The sequence below is a fragment of the Bombyx mori genome, chromosome 20, assembly GCF_030269925.1.
Source record: "Bombyx mori chromosome 20, ASM3026992v2".
Classification (NCBI taxonomy): domain Eukaryota; kingdom Metazoa; phylum Arthropoda; class Insecta; order Lepidoptera; family Bombycidae; genus Bombyx; species Bombyx mori.
The window spans coordinates 6,168,724-6,188,512 of NC_085126.1; the positions used below are offsets into that span (position 1 = coordinate 6,168,724).

A 19,789-nucleotide genomic window follows, 5' to 3' on the forward strand; every position below is an offset into this window, starting at 1 on the left:
AATCTGAGACCTGATGTCCACGAACGTATATGTACCTACCTACTTATTTGTTTTAAATCTGATGTCAGAAACACACTAGCTGTTATTTAGGTTTTGTTAAAATTCTAATGATTTGTCCGTCGTGTCCTGACACTTTTTGAAATTATTTGTGATATAAATATTACAGTCAAAGACTAATGATATAAAGTAGTAAATTGTAATTATAGGCTTTTAAAATTACTATAAAATACTTATATCACACTTTTCTTTCACTGTAGGTCTCCAAATACAACAGCACTTAAAAAGCCACTCCGACACATGACAGACCAAGACCTCGTCGTAAAGCATTTTCTAACCAAAAAGACATACATTCAACTCATAAAAGGGACAGAATAAATGACAAAAAAGAAGGACGCATTCTTAGCATTCATTACGAATGGACGTATCCAAAGCGATCGATCGAACTTCAAGAATTTCGCGTACCAGCAACTAGATGTCACCACTGTCAATGAACTTTTGACATGAACTTAATCGTAACTTGAATAACTTAACCAAAATACTCTAAGCTTTTTATGTGATGTGAATAACAACCGCCGTGAGAACTCGCTCTCCTACTTGATGTATTTAAATACAATGTGTGCGAAACATTAGTGTTTGTTTTAGACAGTTTTAACCATATCCTGGTTTTTGTCTAACGAAATGTTCAAAAATATGTTCAAAACGGTGAGTCTTGATATTATATACGTTTATATCCCATATGTACCATGATAAATTTATAATTCTTCGTGTTTAGGTCAGTATAGTTACTGATAACATTAAAAAGTTGGTTAAATTTGAAAAAGTTTAGCCCACTTTTCATACGTCAATTTTTGAAGTCACGTCCGAGAAATGTAAGCAGACACTAAGTGTTATCAGATCTTACAAATCTGTGCCTAAAGCATGTCCCGTTTATTTTTAACGCAAAAATGAGTATTATTCTGTTAAAAAACTCAGTACCTGCCAGTTAACTACTATTTTTAATTTAATTTATTTCACCTTACTGGCCATTTAAAAAATTTGAGTGCAATTGAGAATACATTATAAAATGTTTAAATAGCCCAGTATTCCTTCCAGTATATCCTTCACAACAAAAAAATATTCAATGAAACTTAATAAAAATAATTTGCAACATACTAAGGAGTCTAAAATAATTCAGTTTACAGATTCTCATTTGTAAATATTGAGCCAATTTAGAAGAAATACTGATGAATGTGTTGAATTTATTGAAGTACACCCTTAGGTATATGTTACGGATTAGAAAAAGAAATGGTCATTGTAATTTTAAAGTGATCGAAAACAAAAATTATCACCGTCATGTTAGCTAAATGAGAATAAAGAGTCATAAGTTCAACTGTTCGAGTAAAATTTAATAAACATAGCTTTTCTAGTTCTACCTTGGTGAAAACCAGTAATGGAAAATTATGGTAATAACCAGTGTATTCTATGTTGGGTACAAAGTGTTCCATTTATGTATTAAGCATAAGTCAACACTAATTTTGTACCTTATTTAAAACTTCAGTGCCTACTAATTGAAATTCTGAAACATTTTCAGGGCTGTGTACATGACAGATTTCAGCACAAAATATAATTTTCATTATGTGTATGTATGATAAGCTCTTTAATAGTTTTAGTAACTTTATCAACAAACTTAGATTGTTAAAAAGAAAACAATTTACTGAAATTCAGAATTTATTTCAAATAACATTCACGATTCCTTACAAAAGTGGTAATAAACCTTTAACACATTTCATCATTTTATTACCTTTATTGTTTTATATATTAGCCATTTGCATTTCTAGAATTTCTTTTTAAGGTCCCCAATTGGACAATATCATTTTCAGGAGCCTTCTGCAATTAGAAAATAGGAACGCTCGTGCAAATCATATTACCATAACCCTTTCCACTCTGACTCTTTGACTTGATTATTTTTTCAGATAAATTTTACTTTCAAGTACTTTAGCACACATTCCATTCGCCTAGGTTACTAACATTGAACCCTGTTTTTGAATACATTAATATAACATAAACATTTAGTTACATAGTATAGTCATAAGATAAAATCCCTGTCCCGGCAACTTTGTCTGCTTGTAATTAAAAGGCTTAGAAATACAGTTTTACATTAAAAATATTCTTATATAACATAGAACATAATATTTTAGTATATTACATATTTTTATATCAAACAATCTAATAAAAGCATAGCATGTTCCAAAAAAACTAATACCTAAAAATATATGTTTCTTAATTTAAAAATCTTGTATATTAGCAATTATCAATGGAGAAAAATAGCCAATGAATAAGGAGAAATACAATATTAGTAACATTTTATATTTGTGTAGCCTTCTTGTAAACTATATAAGCACATGCTGTTGGAATCACTAACATGAAAGAACTATGTACAATTGGCTATGCATTAACCATCTTGGTAGACAGATTGTATTTTCCCGTGGGAATGAGACAGTATTGCTGTAAGAGTATCCTATGTATTGTACCTCAGTAATCAGTTCTCATCATAACAAATTCCATCAAAATCCATCAAACAGTTTTTGCATAATATGTGCACAGACAAAAAGTTTATGGATTAGTATTTTGTTTATATCTAGTTTACTAGTATGTAACATTCTAGTTTACCCATTAGTTATCAAAAAAGATTTGATCTATAGACACAGCTTTCCTATTATATATACTATATTAATAAATAGTAATATGTAACTGCACTCTATTACTTTTCAGTATCATGTCCGCATAACATTTATATACTAGTAAAAATCGAACACTTTCTAATTTTTACGTTTATCATTGCCTATTATAGATTAAGTTTATACTAATGCATCTTTGATTAAAAAAGTAACTAAAAAGATAAAATTCAATTTCATGATTTGAACACTATATTTAGATTAACCTGTATTCAGGCACTAACTTTGACAACAGAGTATTGGTTTAATGACTGGTGTGCATGAGTGTGATCAATGGTAAGAGATAAAATATGATAAGAATCAACGATTATTTATGTTTATTACCTAAATTACTATTAATTAATCTGATATTGAAGTATTTATTAAAATATAAAACTATGTTCATACAAAATATAATGTAACTTCCCAGAAATTTGTTAAATCAGGGTATTAAAAATGTCACAATATTATAAGGTTATTACTATACTATATAAGTATTTATTAAATTTTACCACAAATAATAATTAGATGATTAAACATTATCAGTCTTCTATGAACTATAACTTTTAATATTTTAACTGAATACTAGGATTTTATTTAGATAATGAGATTTATTGAATACTATTTAAAAATAAGGATAGTTCAAGGCTATCAAAAATCTAGCAGTTTATACATGGGATAGCAGTAAGCTGTTTTCGATACATTAGAAATTATTTTTAAAATAATAAGAAATCCTAAATACAAATGTAAACTTAAAATGTAAATTTGCAATCATTTCTTGCTTTTCTTTTTTTTATGAGATTTCTTCTTTGTTTTCTTAGATTTCTTTTCCTTTCTTTTCTTTTTTATATCTTCTTCTGAACTGCTATCGGATGAATCTGATGATGAACTGCTATCACTACTGGAGGAGGAACTTGATGATCTGTCACAAGGAACGATTGAGCAATTTATTTATTTGCTAAAAAAAACCGAAATAGTACAGTATTTCAAACATAAATCTATTTCAGTTAGAAGTCTTAAGTTATCAATTATTTTGTAGTTATCAATACTTTGACTCCAAGTCTCAAGGTCCTAACTGATTAACATCAGCCCGAGCCAGCTGCGAGTTTATCAACTCAATTATCACAAGTCAAAAAGATCATACAATTATAATTATTGAGATGAAAGATTTTGAAAGATGAAATTCAAAATGGTTTATTGTTTTCATAGCTTAAACAGAAGAGAACGGAAAATATCTCAAATACCACAAGCTACTTTGTATTTTTGTTCTATTTCTCTAATCAATTCAAATAAAGAGGAATATTTTTCATATATCTTAATAGAAACCTCAACATTCAGTTAAATATTGATTGATATTGCAGAACAACATTATGTTGCTGTTTAAAAATAGCATTTAGCTTTGCAAGTCCATCTGCAAAGTCTAAAACCAAATAGCAGATGTATGGGGTGGTGAGAAATATCAATTGTTCCAAATTATGCTATTGGACACACAAAAAAACTATAAAGAATAAAAATAATCCAACATTCTTACGTAGATCTCTTTCTTTTCTTAGTACTTTTTTTCTGCTTAGCTTTCTTAAGTTTCTCCGCTAGTTTCTGTTTCAGTTCTGCTTCTCTTAGTGACTGAAGTGGTGTTGCATAATCATCACTGTCACTGCTTGTACTACTCACATCCAATACTATCTCTTTATTTGGATCTATCTGAAAATTAGATAATTTAACAAATCAAAGATAACTACTAAAGTCGTTAGTTGCACTGAACACAATCTCAACATGTGGGGCGCATGCATCGGTATATACAGTGACAGTATGCAGCAGTGTAGAATGAGATCCTCGTATCGCAAACTTTGCTTTCATCTCAAAGCAAAATATTGCACGCTCTGTGGTTCGTATGTCAAAACACTTGTATATTAGAGCACTTAAGGAAGTCCTCTTTCTTTACATATATTGTAAATGTTATAGATAGGTTAATCCCATTTTTTTATTTAATCAAAGTTTTTCTACAGTTAAAATTGCCTGACTTATGTGGTTAAGGCCATCACCCATAGATCAACAATGCAAGAGACATACACAAATACAAGAAATACAAATACAAGTGCTCACTCACATAACATGCTCAAGCTGCAATTTATGTGACCTATATCTATGACTGTTAATAACCACAAGATTTTTTTTTGTAATTTTTCTTTATGGTCACCCTTGTAATTTGGCTATATAAATTACATTTTTATCCAAAAAAAGCACATAACCTTAAGCAAGATATATGTCTTTACTTCATTTTGGTATGAAAAACACCGTTTGTTTTAAATGCTATCTTCTTTATACTTCGCGAGTTACGTACTCACACGCTGATATTTATTGTAAGTTGTAAAATGAAAATGTTAAGCGTCATATTAAACCGAAATGAGTTGTTGTTTCAATTAGTTGTTCAAACTTGATTCGGCCACGAATATAGTGAGGTGGCTATTAGAAAAGGAAAATTAAATAAACAATAATGATATCGTAACTTACTTTAATAAAATTTCGACATTGAAATGTTAAATGTCCCGCATAACCACACTTCTTGCAAGCAGCCCTCGACGAATCTTTTCCAATTTTATTAACGATATCAGGATAATTTGACATTATCGAACAAGGTTTTATCTTATAAAACGCGTGAAAAATTTCACGAAGCAAACTTTCATCAGCCAACTTTACAAACAATTACTGACACTTGACACTTGACAGCGGTATCATTTTTTTAAACTTTATTATCTATTACCGCCTTGAACTAACGTCTATTGTCTCGTGAGCCTTAAAACAAGGTAAAACGTTTCGTTTAACGCAAACAATATTTTGAAAATACAAAGTAACAAAATTATACACAAAGATAGGTATTTAATGAACTGACTATAGTTATTAAATTTTAATATAAGGTTATAAGTTAAAAAAATAATGTATCTCAATTAGTTCTTTAATAAAAGCGTTTGCGTTTAATTTAGTGACGAATACTAAAGATATTTTGTAACTCCTTTCAGTAATGAAAAGGCGAAAATTTATTCTATGCCGCTACAAAAACTAACGAGAAATGTACCGAAATGGCTGAGTTCCTGCCTCTGTGTGATGTCCTCTTCAATGTTATCTCCCTTGCGGGATATTTCTGCGATGTTGTATTCGACGTTGTAATGGGTTACGCATTGCTTGAACGAGGATACAAGGGCACCTTCGCGGCTGCCATATCAATAGTCATCACCTCACTTTTAATATCACAGGTTTGTTTCAAACTATATATATATATATATATATATATATATATATATATATATATCGACGCTTGAAAGGCAAACATGACTAAGCGACAATGCGTGAACTTTACAGTAGACTAATTTAAAGTTGAAATACCTGAAAACAAAATTTATTTTAACGAATTTAGCTGTAGTAGAATCTAGCTAGTAGCTGTAGGATTGAAATGATTTTAATAGACCTAGAAATAATTTTTTTTTGCGCATCGAATATGGTTATTGCCTATCATTTATGTACAAAGCAGTTATTGTCGCTTAGTCACGTTTGCCTTTCAAGCGTCGATATATAGATATATATATATATATATAATAAAAATACATTCTTAAAGTATTTGAAAACATCTCAATCAAATGATTAATAATGCAAAAACTACGTTTTCCCTCACATATTTCAGGGGTTGGTAGACACACAATAGACATGGTATTAGCCATTTAGAAATCTGACGCACGCTGTCAATAGGGTTTTGTATAACGGCTACTGTATTTTTCAAACTGGACGGCATTATAATTGGTAGATACAAAAAATTGGCAAATATGTAATGATAATATAGAAAAATTTCAAATTTCCTACACTTTCATGCTAAAACTTAACCATAAAAATTATCCTTCCTCAAAAACAGTGTAAAATTTTTTCTTGAACATTTGATTAGGTTCTCTCTCTTCGTTGGTACCTGCATGTTTGGTGGGCAAGTGAAGGTAGGAAAGACCGACCTCCTTGGCTTCCCATCCTATTGCATTGCTTGCAACTGGGTGTCCTATGGAGATATGCTCGCCTGCTAGTGCCAGTCGAACTCAGAAGGGTCAAACATCAGGTCAGGGATTTGTGTGAGTAAAATTTTTGTAACTATAATTTGTACTTAAAAATATAATAAATATTTGAAACAAGGTCAATCAAGGGTCAATTGAAGGTTCCTAATTCGATATCTCTTTATTCGATTTTCCTAAGTCTATCATAATATGTATTTTTTTTAATTTAAGTAGAGCGTATCTGGCACGACCAGCGCATTAGACTTCATTAGTTATTTTACTATCTGATTACTGTTTTCTGATATGAAGGTATGCTGCGGCTAGTCCACGCCTTTTGCGAGGCGGCCCCTATGCTATTGCTCCAACTTCACATCCTGTTCAAAGACACTGCCTACCAGGATCTTCAGGAGACCGCCAACGAGCTAGGAATAACTCCAGAACCTAGCATAGATGAACCTGCAGGTAAGAGGTCACCAAAGTTTGCTTTAATGTTATTAACTTTTGCCATTTAATATATTAAAAACTAGCTGACCCGGCAGACTTCGTAGTGCCTCAATCGATAAATAAAAGACCTAAACTTTTGTATAAAATAAACTTAAAACAAAACAAAGAAAACCGTCCAACGGGGAACACATCAATTTTGTTTTTAATTGTTATTTTTATTTAATTCCAAGCATTTTCATATTTATCTACCTTTTAAACCTTCCCTGGGCTTCCACAAATAATTCAAGACCAAAATTAGCCAAATCGTTCCAGCCGTTCTCGAGTTTTAGCGAGACTAACGAATTCATTTTTATATATATAAATAATAATATATACATAGATTTATTAGATGTAATACATATATTGCCCATTAAATAAATTGCTCCTTTTCAGCAAACAAGGCATTCGCAGAATTAAACGTGATATCAGCATCGTTGTCATTGTTCTCCGTGTGCTGGGCTTTAGCTAGCTTCAGTAAAAATGTGCGCCTGCAAAATGTACACCGACTCGTATTGACATGGCTCGGAGTTATATTTCAGGTTAGTTACATAGATACATTACAAATGCAACGGCTATTTTAAGCTGTATGGAGTATAAACCCTTTGCTTATTCGTACTAGAAAAAATATATTATAAAACTAAAAAATACAAAAAAGCTACTTATTAATTACATACCAATGATGCTGCAATAAAATACTAGAACGTCTAGACTATTTTTTTATTTGCTTGTCCTCATCTTCGTTTTTCGTTATATTGTTTTAATTGACACTTATGTCATTAGATTATTTTTTTACCGAATATTCAAATAATGTCACTCCCACAAAAAATTCGGAATACATTACCTTTCATCCTCAGTTAATTATATAGCTTATTGATTAGTTTTTCAGATAATATATTAACAAAAATAAACGTTTATTAATAACAAAACTAAAACTCATTTCATTTTCAGTTCCTATGGCGTTTGGGAACGGTATCGGCACGAATTTGCGCGCTAACAGTCTACGCTCTAGTCTATGAATATTGGGTATTCTTAGTTATAGGTGAGTATTATTATTAATGACTAGCTGACCCGGCAGACTTCGTAGTGCCTCAAACGATAAATAAAATACCTAAACTTTTGTATAAAATAAACTTAAAATAAAACAAAAAAATCCGTCCGACGGGGGCCACATCAAAGCGAAAACAAAATTGTTATTTTTATTTAATTCCGAGCATTTTCTTAATTATCTACCTTTTAAACCTTCCCTGGACTTCCACAAATAATTCAAGACCAAAATTAGCCAAATCGATCTAGACGTTTTCGAGTTTTAGCGAGACTAACGAACAGATTGAAAAAAAAATTGTTTGTCTGTAGAATCGGTTTACGGACGATATTTTTATGTGTTAACCTCAGTAGCAGAACTATTTGAACGTCTAGCTCTGACGTCACGCGAGAAGAGAACTAAATGTGTCACAAGCCAACGCCGAACGTGCCTCTCTATCGTTTGTTCCGCGCTCTCGCTTGCACGCTCAGGTTCAGGCGGAACATGACACTTTTTCGTTCATGCAGCCGGTGTTCACGTAAATAATATATTTTTTTAATATGGATATATTATCTATATACATAATAATATATAATTTATAACTATTTACACACGGTCAAACCAAGTTTTCCTTATATTACGCAACCGGAGACTGTTATACATATACAGGGTGTTATAAAACTACCCCGTTTTATAAATGATTATTATTTATTTTTTATAAATTCGGCCCGGCGCGGCAATCAGCGTTAGTAACAGCTGCGCTATCGAGTCAGTCAATATTTTTATAGTTCAATGCTCGCGTCCGATGAAGGGCTCGGTAAATTAACCCACAGACACAGCCCACTGAGTTTCTCGCCGGATCTTCTCAGTGGGCCGCGTTTCCGATCCGATGGTGGATTCTGCAAAGTACTGCTCTTACTAGGGTTAGTGTTAGTAACGTCGTCAGGTTTGAACTCCGTGAGCTCACCTACTTGTTAGGCTATCAGCTTAGGTAGGAAAAAAAAGTTCAATTACCTAAAATGTATCTACTGTTTATTGTATTTTTTTAATTACACTTTCTTAATCTATTTTCACGTCTCAAGCTTTACAATGCCTTTCATTTACATAGGTCTCCATTGGCTATCGATGTTTCTGTGGTTGATATCGCCAAAGAACGTGTTCCACGGTGAGAGGATAAGCCGACCGAGGAAGGCCTGTCTCTCGGCCCTCATAGCGTTCCTCTACGTCTTCGCTTACGTTAATCTGCATGAGCACAACCATAGACAAAAAATGGTGAGTAATTTTTTTATTTAATTAATTTTGACCTGTCATAAAAGAGATCCCATTCACAGCAATTACAATATTTTGCGTATTAAATAAAATTTAAACAAAACTGTAAAAAAAACAAAAAGGACAAATTAACTTAATGTCATCTTATTTCAAAAGTGTTTTCTATCATAATTAAAACGACTTTCACGGCTTTGTCTTCTCTCGTTTAATATTTTTTTATTTTTTTATTTGCAACGCTTGAAATACATAAGTTTTCGCGGTCAGGGAGGACTAGGGTATTTATTGTAACTACCCTCGAAATATTCTACAATTTTTTTTATTGAAGTGTATATTTCTTTGCGCGCAGAAAGAATTAAGTCTATCAGTTTCCTATTTCCTAGACCTCCACATTCATAGTTAATATTCTCTTACCAACCTCATTTTCATTTCTTCTCATCACATGTCCATACCATCCCAAACGCGCACTTCTCAGCTTCTCTTCTCTCCATACCATCTTAATTATCATGTTTATTTATTACTCAGATTTAACGCACGCAGAATATTTTGATTGTAGTTTTTTTTTCTCTTTTTTTCGGTAAAGGTGAACATGGCCTCATCGCTAAATACGAGTACACAAATTCTATTATTTTATAGACGTGTCTGTACAGGTGACGTTCTACAGTGTGATGTGCATAGAGAATACACTGCTGGTGGTGTCGTGGTGGTGGTCAGGGAGAGGCGCGGGCTCTCTGGTGGCGGGAGCCGCGGGATCCTTCATCGCTGGGATCGGATTCATGCTCCTCTACTATAGGTATGCTTTTTTTTTTATTATTGCTTACATGGGTGGACGAGCTCACAGCCCACCTGATGTTAAGTGGTTACTAGAGTCCATAGACATCCACATCGTAAATACGCCACCCACCTTGAGATATAAGTTCTAAGGTCTCAAGTATAGTTACAACGGCTGCTCCACCCTTCAAACCGAAACGCATTACTGCTTCACGGCAGAAACAGGCAGGGTGGTGGTACCCACCCGCGCGGACTCACAAGAGGTCCTACCAACAGTAGTAACATGCATTAAATATTTATCTATCCATTGCTAATAATAATTGGTAAAGTGAATGGAAGACTATGAAGAGGTCGGAGTGTCAGACGTGGTTCTATTTGAGGGGACTGGGCTCTGGAGGTTAGGGGCTATTTTAAAACACTGACTTCATGGTTAATATATATTACAAACCCTACACTATTACATATTTACAATATTTTTATTTTTATATAACCCTAGGATGTTTCACTGGACAGTCTTTAGATGAGAAGTATATTGTCAATTGTCATAACAGAAGACAAATAACTGTTATAACATTTAAATAAACATTCCGATAAACGAAAACTGTCACTTCACATGCGTCAAGTGTTGTCTGCCATTACTTACACATTCAAACCCCAACACGGAGCCAGAAAAGATGGAGTGATCAAGTCTGTCTGAGCACCTGCGCGAGACTGAGCGACGCACTTCGCTGTGCCACTGACCGACAAAAGTGCCTTTTTTTTTTCTACCTAAGCTTATGGTCTAGAGAGCCCATTTCAGCGTCACCGGACTAGTAGGTGAGCTCGCGGGACTCAAGCCTGACGGTGTTGGTAACGCTGGCCCTAACAAGAGCCCAATTTTATAAACGAATAAAAAAAATGTTCAAACTGTAAAACATATTTCCTTAATTTTTTTTTTAGTTAAGCCACTTACTTCAATTGTAAGGGTGCGTTATCATTAATGTCGCATTTCACGGAACCGCCATGTAAAGCGTACAAAAGTTGGATAATAAATAAATAATGATGTACTTCAATTAGTCCAAGTTAGTTCAAGTCCTGGAACTAGCTCAGGGGGGGTCATGACCCCCATGACCCCCCCCTGGATCCGCCGTTGCTTCGTGGCTCTTTGTACCCTCAGCTTCCATTTGCAAATGTATAAATTAATGTGTCTTGGGTCCAGGTATTTCCACGTGAGGAGGCTGGGGTACATGCTGGGTGAGAACCAGCAAGGCACAAACAGCACTAACGCATCGACGCAAAGCAAAAACGGTATTAGTTACACTCAAGTTATTTTTTAGAAAATAAGTGTCGACACGTAGGTACCACCACTATGCCTATTTCTGCCGTGAAGCAGTAATGCGTTTCGATTGGGCGGGGACAGCCGTTGTACTGTTAAAACCGACACTTTAGAACTCATATCTCAAGGTGAGTGGCGGCATTTACATTATAGGTGTCTATGGGTTCCGGTAACCACTTAAAACCAGGTGGGCCGTGGGCTCGACCACCCATCTAAGCACTAAAAAACAAGTGTCCTTACAGCATATACACGCGTTACGGCTTATCCACATTTTCCTTTATTTATCTATCAAAATGTTTTGTTACGACGCCGCAATGTACAAGCCATTACAACGCAGTGGTTATTAAAACTAATTTTAATAATAATAAATATTAATAGCTGGGAACAAATTACGCACGGTCATCCGGTCCCTAATATAGAATTCCCTGTTTTATGGATACCAGACTGACAAACATAATTATATACAGTTAAATATATACATATCGACGTTTGAAAGGCAAAAGTAACTAAGCGACAATAACTGCTTTGTACATAAATGATAGGCAATAACCATATTCGATGCGCAAAAAATATATATTTCTAGGTCTATTAAAATAATTTCAATCCTACAGCTACTAGCCAGATTCTGCTACAGCTGGATTCGTTAAAATAAATTTTGTTTTCAGGTATTTCAACTTTAAATTAGTCTACTGTAAAGTTCACGCATTGTCGCTTAGTCACTTTTGCCTTTCAAGCGTCGATATATAGATAATGAATACCCTGACAAAGATCAAACAAACAAGCAATAATATCAATCATACAATGTTTGCTCGATGTGGGAATCGAACCCACGACCCTCGCCGCAACATTCATGTCTGCTAATTACTACATACACCACCGAGTCACTCAAACATTTTAATCTCGCTTTTTTTTTATTGTCCGTCCATGTCCACCGAGACAGAAAGAGGCGCACTATCTCTGTCGCACACTACTTATTACCTTTTTCAGTCGTTGTTCGAATGCGGTAATGTAAAGTTGTACTATTGAAATGTCTTGCGAGACAGAGACAACACGCTACGAAGACGAAATTAGCCGATTGTCTCTTTCCAAAAACCGATGTGCAGTATTTATCGTCGGGTACTGTAACGTAAACGAAGCGTTCGAAATAATTTATTGATAATAAAAAACGCAAGATAATAAATTGTAAAATTAGTTTTAATTACACTGTAAAGTGCTTTTAAAGGTCAGTTTCACTAAAACAATTCTTTGTTTTTGTTTCATTACTTGTCAGGTAAACCGTCCAGTCCCGGAGACAATGTGGCGATACCAGGTGTTTTTAACTGCCGTTTTACCAACCCAGTTAATAATAGGTAAGTAAATTTGCCTAGATTAAAACAATTTTTGCAAATTTAACAAGTTTTTTCTTATTGCTTAGATGGGTGAATGAGCTCAAAGCTCACCTAGTGTGAAGTGGTTACTGGAGCCCATAGACATCTACAACGTAAATGCGCCACCCATATTGCGATATAAGTTCTAAGGTCTCAGTATAGTTACAATCACATTAGTTCATATCAAATAAATTGATTACGCAATGGAAATTTGACGGTATTAAGTGAACCCGTCAATGTAATGTAAAATTATTGATTCGTTAATTAATAATTTGTTATAATGTAATTAATACAATAGAACTTCATCGGCACTATAAATAATAACATTTTCTGTTATGTCCGGCGACTGTGAATATGATTAAAAGATTTTTTTTTTAGGTTTTAATTTTAAATTCAAAAAAACATATATTAACACATGTTTTAAATTTTAATTTAATTTTTGTTCCTTTCATGACAAAAACTATACAATATTCGAAGTATCTTTTCAACATATTGATTGATAAGGACAAATTTAAAATAGTGGAGATACAACCTTTTCTTTCTGATATCTTTGAATGTTTGTTGGGTTCCGTCGCCGAAGACGACTATAATGGCGCGTGTTGGTTTAGTGCAGCAAACGGCCGTAAGAAGAAGAAGCCGACGTCGTTCGTGCCTCCCCCCGCGCACCCCCCCGCGGCTCACCCCGCGCCCCTCCCCGCGCACTCCTCTGCCGCCTTCTGGAGACGCCCGCTGGCCGGCGCACATCCACATCACGTCAGTACACCACAGTTTCTTCTTCTTTATTTTTTAGCTCCGGCACGGTTTGTGCATTAGCCAGCGTCAAGTAATATTATGGTTCTATTGTCAAACACTATTATAATTCGATAATATAATCACAGTGTTCGCCAAAGCTGCACTATAGATAAATAATATTAAAAACAAACAATATTAATGATTAATTACATACAAATCCACCCAAAAAAAATACTCTACCAACACATTCAGCAGCAGATCGGAATGTTTTAGTACAGACATCGTAATCTTCATCATACGTAAGCATCATCATCATGCTCCTCCACCGCCATTGCTACAATGTCCTGTTTATTTCTACCGCGAATAACCGGCGGGGTCCTTATTCATATTTAGATCGATAAATAAAAACAAATTGACAAACAAAAATCGACACATGTAATCGATACATGTAAATAATTTTTTTGATATAGTAACACAGTATAACGTGCTTTCCTAACAGGGAGGCTCGTCGGAGAACGAGGGATCAAGCGTCGGATCCCGCGTCAACATACAGCAAAAGTTACAGGAGAAGAAACAAAAGCAGCTCGCCGAACTGCGCGTCATAGAGGAGGAGATCAAACAGGGCAAGCTCGCCAAGACGACGCCCGTCGCCGCCGAGGAGATCTACAGCAGCCTCCAGAGGCAACCGATACCGAGGGCGAAGACGCACGCCGAGCCCCCGCCCTGGCCCTCCATAGAACTCACGCACTCCTACCAGAACTACCCGGTGCTGCCTCACAACTGCGGCCTCTACCCTGCCTACACGGATAAACAAGACTTCGGCGCACAGAACAATGAGGACGCGAACGATCTAAAGATGAGGAGGATACAGAATCGATACGAAAACAGAACGTTCTATGAGAGTCCGGCCGGTGCCAGGAGCGAGGGCAGACCGCCGCTGCGTTCACCGAACTATATCGACAACAGGACCTACGACAGCAACTGCGCCAGTCCCAGGACCCTCAATAGTCCCGGGAACTACATAGCCGACGTCGCCAGTACTAACTACGACGCCATAGACAAACCCCGAAACGGCCTGTACAGCGAGGAGCATAGACAATTAGGAGAATATTCCGGTTACTGCGAAAACAATCAGTACAAGTACGAAGGGAAAGACGAGTACGCGTCCGCCTTGCATAACGCTTTATCGAACGTCCAGACCATAGATAATATGCGGAGTTATAACGAGAGCGGTGCGCAGTATGGCCAGAACTGTGAAAGGTTCGTGTATTCAGGGTTGCCCGGAAAGAAAATGGAACAGATCAGGAAAATGCAGAGGTGCAGGACTCCTGAGATATTATTGGCGCCCCATTATTTGGAGGGCTGCAATAGACAAGTGTGCTGTCAATGGGGACCCCCGTATGGGTAAGTTTTGTACTTAAAAAAATATTTATATTCCCTTCCGTTTAACAAACTACTTTTTAAATTAATATGTTATCTGTGGCCAATTGCAAAATAGTATTATTTAAATTAACCATTTGATTGCTGTGTAGGCCACGGGTGCCCTACGCGGCGCCCTGAAGTAATCATGTCGATTTCTGTTACTAAAGCGCCGGAATATCTAGTAGAACTGGGAAAGATAAATCCGAATCAATACTGAGAATACTATTTTATCACACCTAAAAGACTAAGGCATACATTAACCAACAAAAGAAGGCAAAGGGTTAGGCAATCCAGGAGTCTTAGTAACAGACATAATTATATCAGTGCGCCGCGTAGGGCACCGGTGACCTACATGGCAGTCAAAGGATTAAAACCTATTTCGTCATCAAAGGAAGTGAGGCTTTTCGAAAACTAATTTTTTTTTAGTAACAGAAAGAGTACGCCGCTCTAGGCTTTTCGAAAACTTTTTATTTTTTTATTTTTTTGAAGTGAAAACTTCTTTAGAATCGTTGTGATTTCAAACCGGATGCAACGGAAAAAACGACAGGTAAGAGACACAAATACAAAAATGTGTAGGATGAAGCCAGCAAAGAATGAGACAGAAATATACATACTATTTAATACAGCGCCATCTGTGAGATTTTTTAATACTAACGTGTGTATGAAAGCTCTTGTAGTGAATTTTAATTTAGGATTATACGTGAAATTAAAATATCAATTCACAGAGGGCGCTACCTTACAATTATTTACTAATGACAAAATTTTACATATACTTAAGACGTTTAGGATAATTGTATTTTAATTTTGGAAGGTTTCACTTCTACCGCGTGTGAATTGCACACATTTTGTTTTTTTGTAGTAACAGGAAGAAAGAGGACGGTGCTCCGGCCAGTAGCGGGGAGGAGTCCAGTCCCGACGGACAGAACCGGGAGACGCCGCGGCCGCCCAGCGACATCGATAGTCAGGTTCTCGCAATATTTCTCTGTTTACGTCTTACAAGCTGCATTATTATAGCGTTTGTCCTTGAAATTTAACGGAGACCATTAGCTATAAAAGTAATACGGAGCAGTTTGCTTAGTGCGAGTTTTTTAAATTCTCGATCTCGTAAAAGTTAACTCAAATTTGTATGGAGTTGGAACGTTTGCCTACGTTTGCCGCTAGGGGCGCTGTTCCGTACAGGTCTCACCGGCTATCTATAACCCATTTTTAACATGAGATCGCGATCCCAAACAGCTGCCCCGGGACTGCAGTCAGATAGATTTTTTTATCGGATTTTATGACCTGGTAACTAAGACCTTTAGGTCAAGTCTTATTTTAATTTATATTCTTATTTTTCAGTCAGCCAAAACACAAAACGGTACAGAGTGTTATTTCCTGTTTTTTTTTAACATTCTGACATGGTTTTAGATATCTTTACCACGATCGTATACCTTGCCGAGGGAGTTTCGTTACTGGCGCAGAAGGCCCCGCCTCAGGGACGCGCACGTGCCCAGCAACAACAGCAGTGACGGTGAGCACTTGCACGCTTCTATCGCGTTACATTATCGACAAAAAAAATCTTCATAATATCTAACTTTTGTTTCATTCGTGTATATAGATTGTTATATAGTTTAGTTATCTGTGACATAAACAACAAAAAAAAACTTAGTTTTGTTGTTGTTTAATCTGCTTACTTTTACATGCATAATTATTATTTTTATTATAGGTATTAACATAATCGGTATGTAGTTGTAATCTCGTAATGCTGCTTTGAAAGTTAAATATGATCTACTCATTTAAAATCGAAATTCACACATGTGTGTACCATTACGAATAACAGATGGCGCGTGTGTACGTACAGTCATGAAATCGCTTCAGATGAATCAGTTAATATTGTTCGTTCTAATATTTAATAGTTATAAAAAAATAAAAATGTTCCTATAGATTAAGAAAAGTTACATAAAATTTGATAAATTTAAATCATTAAATAATCTTATCTTTCAAACGTTAAACTGTTAGTTGAACTGGTAATACGACCTCTTGTGAGTCCGCACGGGTAGGTACCACTACTCTGCCTATTTCTGCCGTGAAGCAGTAATGCGTTTTGGTTTGAAGGGTGGGTAGCGTTATTTACGTTGTAGATGTCTATTGGCCTAGATGGCTATTGGATATCTAGTAACCACTTAACACCAGGTGGGCTGTGAGCTCGTCCACTCATCTATGCAATAAATATGTAGATATATATTATATTATCATCATTCGTTTATACGTGTACTAACATTCAAGCTAATCCTGAAGATCACGTGGTTACACACAAAAAGATACAGGTCCAGCTAAAAGAAAGCGTTTTTAAAAATACTAGTGATCCCTCTGTAGTCGAAACTCGACTATAGTTAATTGAAATTATAAGTTTGAACATTATTATTATGTTATATTGTCAAAGACTATTAAACTAATCACAGATTTCGCCAAGACTACACTATAGACAAATAATATTAAAGATAAACAATATTAACCTGTTTTCAATTTGACCACAGACTTTAAGCATTAAATAAAGTTTGACAATAAACAAAAAGTTTAAATATACATATGTGTGTGTGTGTCAAATACAGTTTGGTAGTTTGTGTGTGTTTTCTTTATTGATTTAATGTATCTTTTATGCATTATTTTTAAAAAATATTAGCATTGTGCACTCCTTCTCTATATTCTCTATAAGTGTGCGAAATTTCATACTTCTCCGTCCGCGCATTCTTCGTAAAAAGGGGTACAAGTTTTTGCTTCACGTATTAATCTAAATATATTATTGTTCCTTTAGGAGACGTGGACAGCGCAGATAACGACAGCGATCGTCGTTCGAATTGTTCGGCGACTTCACAGATCCAAAGTCCAACTTACGGTGAGGCGTACCAGTACCAACCCCGCCCGGACCTGTACGGGGCATGTCCGCCCCGTACCAGACGGACGCACGGATACAGGAAACAAGTGCCTAAACCAGAGACAAAGTTATAGTTGACACTTCTAGTATAGATCACAATCAGTCATTGTTTAAAAAAATAAGCATAATATAGTCTTTATTACCTTGTCCACAAACTGTTTGATATATAAAAAAATTTTTTTAAAAAAAAGTTTATTTTCTTGTATTTATTTTCGTGATACAAGTCGCTTCCAGTACATTTTTTGAGACATATTATCGAAGTTGCCAGTACTTAAAGTACGAGGGGAATCAAGTAAGAACAACCGATAACAATAATTGACGTGCACTTTTTTAAATTGTAAATAAACTTAACCATCCAAATTGGATCTCTCAAAAACCTTTCTAGTTGTAATTATCTTTATTAACGAAATGCCATGTAAGTATACTAAACATTATTTTATATAATTGTATATTTGTACCTTTGTACGATACTGTATATTGAACAACTAATAAATGACAATGAAATTATATTTTTGTATCTTTTATAACGACTATACATGAGTCGTCTATTATCAAAGGCGGCAATCTGTGCATTTGGACAAAAAAATGTTATTGATATGTCAATACAGATTGATTTGAATATAATCGTCTCCTTCAAAGAATACGGTTCAAAACCTGCATTAAATAAAGGTTAATACTTAACCTGTTATTTATCTAAGATGTCGTTCCGAAGAGTTTTGTGACTGCCAATGGAATACAAAGTCAATAATTCGTTTTTCTGATTTACCAATAATTGTCCAAAAGTCAGATTGCCGGCTTTGATAATAGTCGACTCACATTTCGGAAATTATTTTTCAATTTGATGCTTTCCATAACCCATTCCTCTATAAATGCGAGAAACTAAGAGTATTGTCGTGTCACTACTGCTATCAAAGTTTTATAATCCAGGCGCTTAGTATCAGAAATCGATATAAATATACTTCAGTACGCCACTTTTTTTCCTACCTATTCGCTGGTAGCCTAAGAGGCTTTACCAGAGCTGACGGGCTCAATCTAAGAGAATTTGCTAACATTGACTTTCGCCGTGAAGGAATAACATCGTGTAATAAAAATCAATAAATTATAATTTGCGTAATTACTAGTGGTAGGACCTCTTGTGAGTCCGCAAGGCTAAGTGCCACCACCCCTCCATTTCTGTCGTGAAGCAGTAATGCGTTTCGGTTTGAAGGGCGGGGTAGCCGTTGTACTGTTAAAAGTGAGACCTCACAACTCATGTCTCAAGGTGGATGGCGGCATTTACGTTGTAGAGGTCTATGGGCTCCGGTAACCGCTTAACATCAGGTGGGCTGTGAGCTGGTGCACCTATCTAAGCAATAAAAAAAATTGCCCTAGCAAGAGCAGTGCTGCGCAGAATCCATCACTGAATCGGAATCTCAACCCACTGAGAAGATCTGGCGAGAAACTCAGTGGGTTGTCTATGGGTTAGTTCGCTCCCTTCGTCGTAGTCGACTAGTTCCACGAGAATGGTAACTGTTGCTTGAGAGGTCTAAAAACACGTGTATTCGGGGGATCCGATAAGACATGTTTCGGGTGAAGGCGGCTTTGTGTTACCCCGTCGCGGTCGGATAAGTAATTAGCGGTGGCCTTGTTAAGAGGGTTTTCGTGACGCGCTGCTTTGTCGAAGTAGCGTTCCGCCACTTCCTTAGAGCCGAGTCACACCGGAATGGCAGCGGCCGGCAGCGCCGCGGCGAGCACTTTCACTGTGAAATAATTTTTTAAACTTTATCTATATACTTAA

The 19,789-nt window shown here is 35.6% G+C and overlaps 3 protein-coding genes across 8 annotated transcripts in view; 2 read left to right on the forward strand and 1 right to left on the reverse strand.

Annotated features, from left to right (window-relative positions):
- Positions 1-624, forward strand: part of LOC105841503 (uncharacterized) — a 40,386-nt gene extending 39,762 nt beyond the window's left edge. For all 6 annotated transcript variants that reach the window (XM_062674362.1, XM_062674364.1, XM_062674363.1 and 3 more), the window contains one exon: positions 258-624. In XM_062674362.1, the coding sequence (XP_062530346.1) occupies positions 258-375 (118 nt within the window). In that variant the 3' untranslated portion in view covers positions 376-624. The remainder of the gene's footprint in view (positions 1-257) is intronic.
- LOC101742588 (uncharacterized) lies at positions 415-18,519 on the forward strand. The gene is made up of 15 exons (XM_012689699.4): positions 415-702; positions 5,711-5,944; positions 6,625-6,799; positions 7,031-7,183; positions 7,598-7,743; positions 8,153-8,243; positions 9,334-9,497; positions 10,142-10,284; positions 11,461-11,549; positions 12,848-12,926; positions 13,553-13,697; positions 14,176-15,080; positions 15,958-16,063; positions 16,506-16,608; positions 17,893-18,519. Exons 2-15 carry the CDS (start codon positions 5,771-5,773, stop codon positions 18,084-18,086), a joined length of 2,667 nt encoding a protein of 888 aa, XP_012545153.1. The 5' UTR covers positions 415-702; positions 5,711-5,770; the 3' UTR covers positions 18,087-18,519.
- Positions 1,690-5,424, reverse strand: LOC101736757 (protein SREK1IP1). The gene is made up of 3 exons (XM_004925259.5): positions 5,205-5,424; positions 4,225-4,394; positions 1,690-3,615 (listed from the first exon to the last, which is right to left on the reverse strand). Exons 1-3 carry the CDS (start codon positions 5,316-5,318, stop codon positions 3,465-3,467), a joined length of 435 nt encoding a protein of 144 aa, XP_004925316.1. The 5' UTR covers positions 5,319-5,424; the 3' UTR covers positions 1,690-3,464.
- Positions 18,520-19,789: the final 1,270 nt, after the last annotated feature.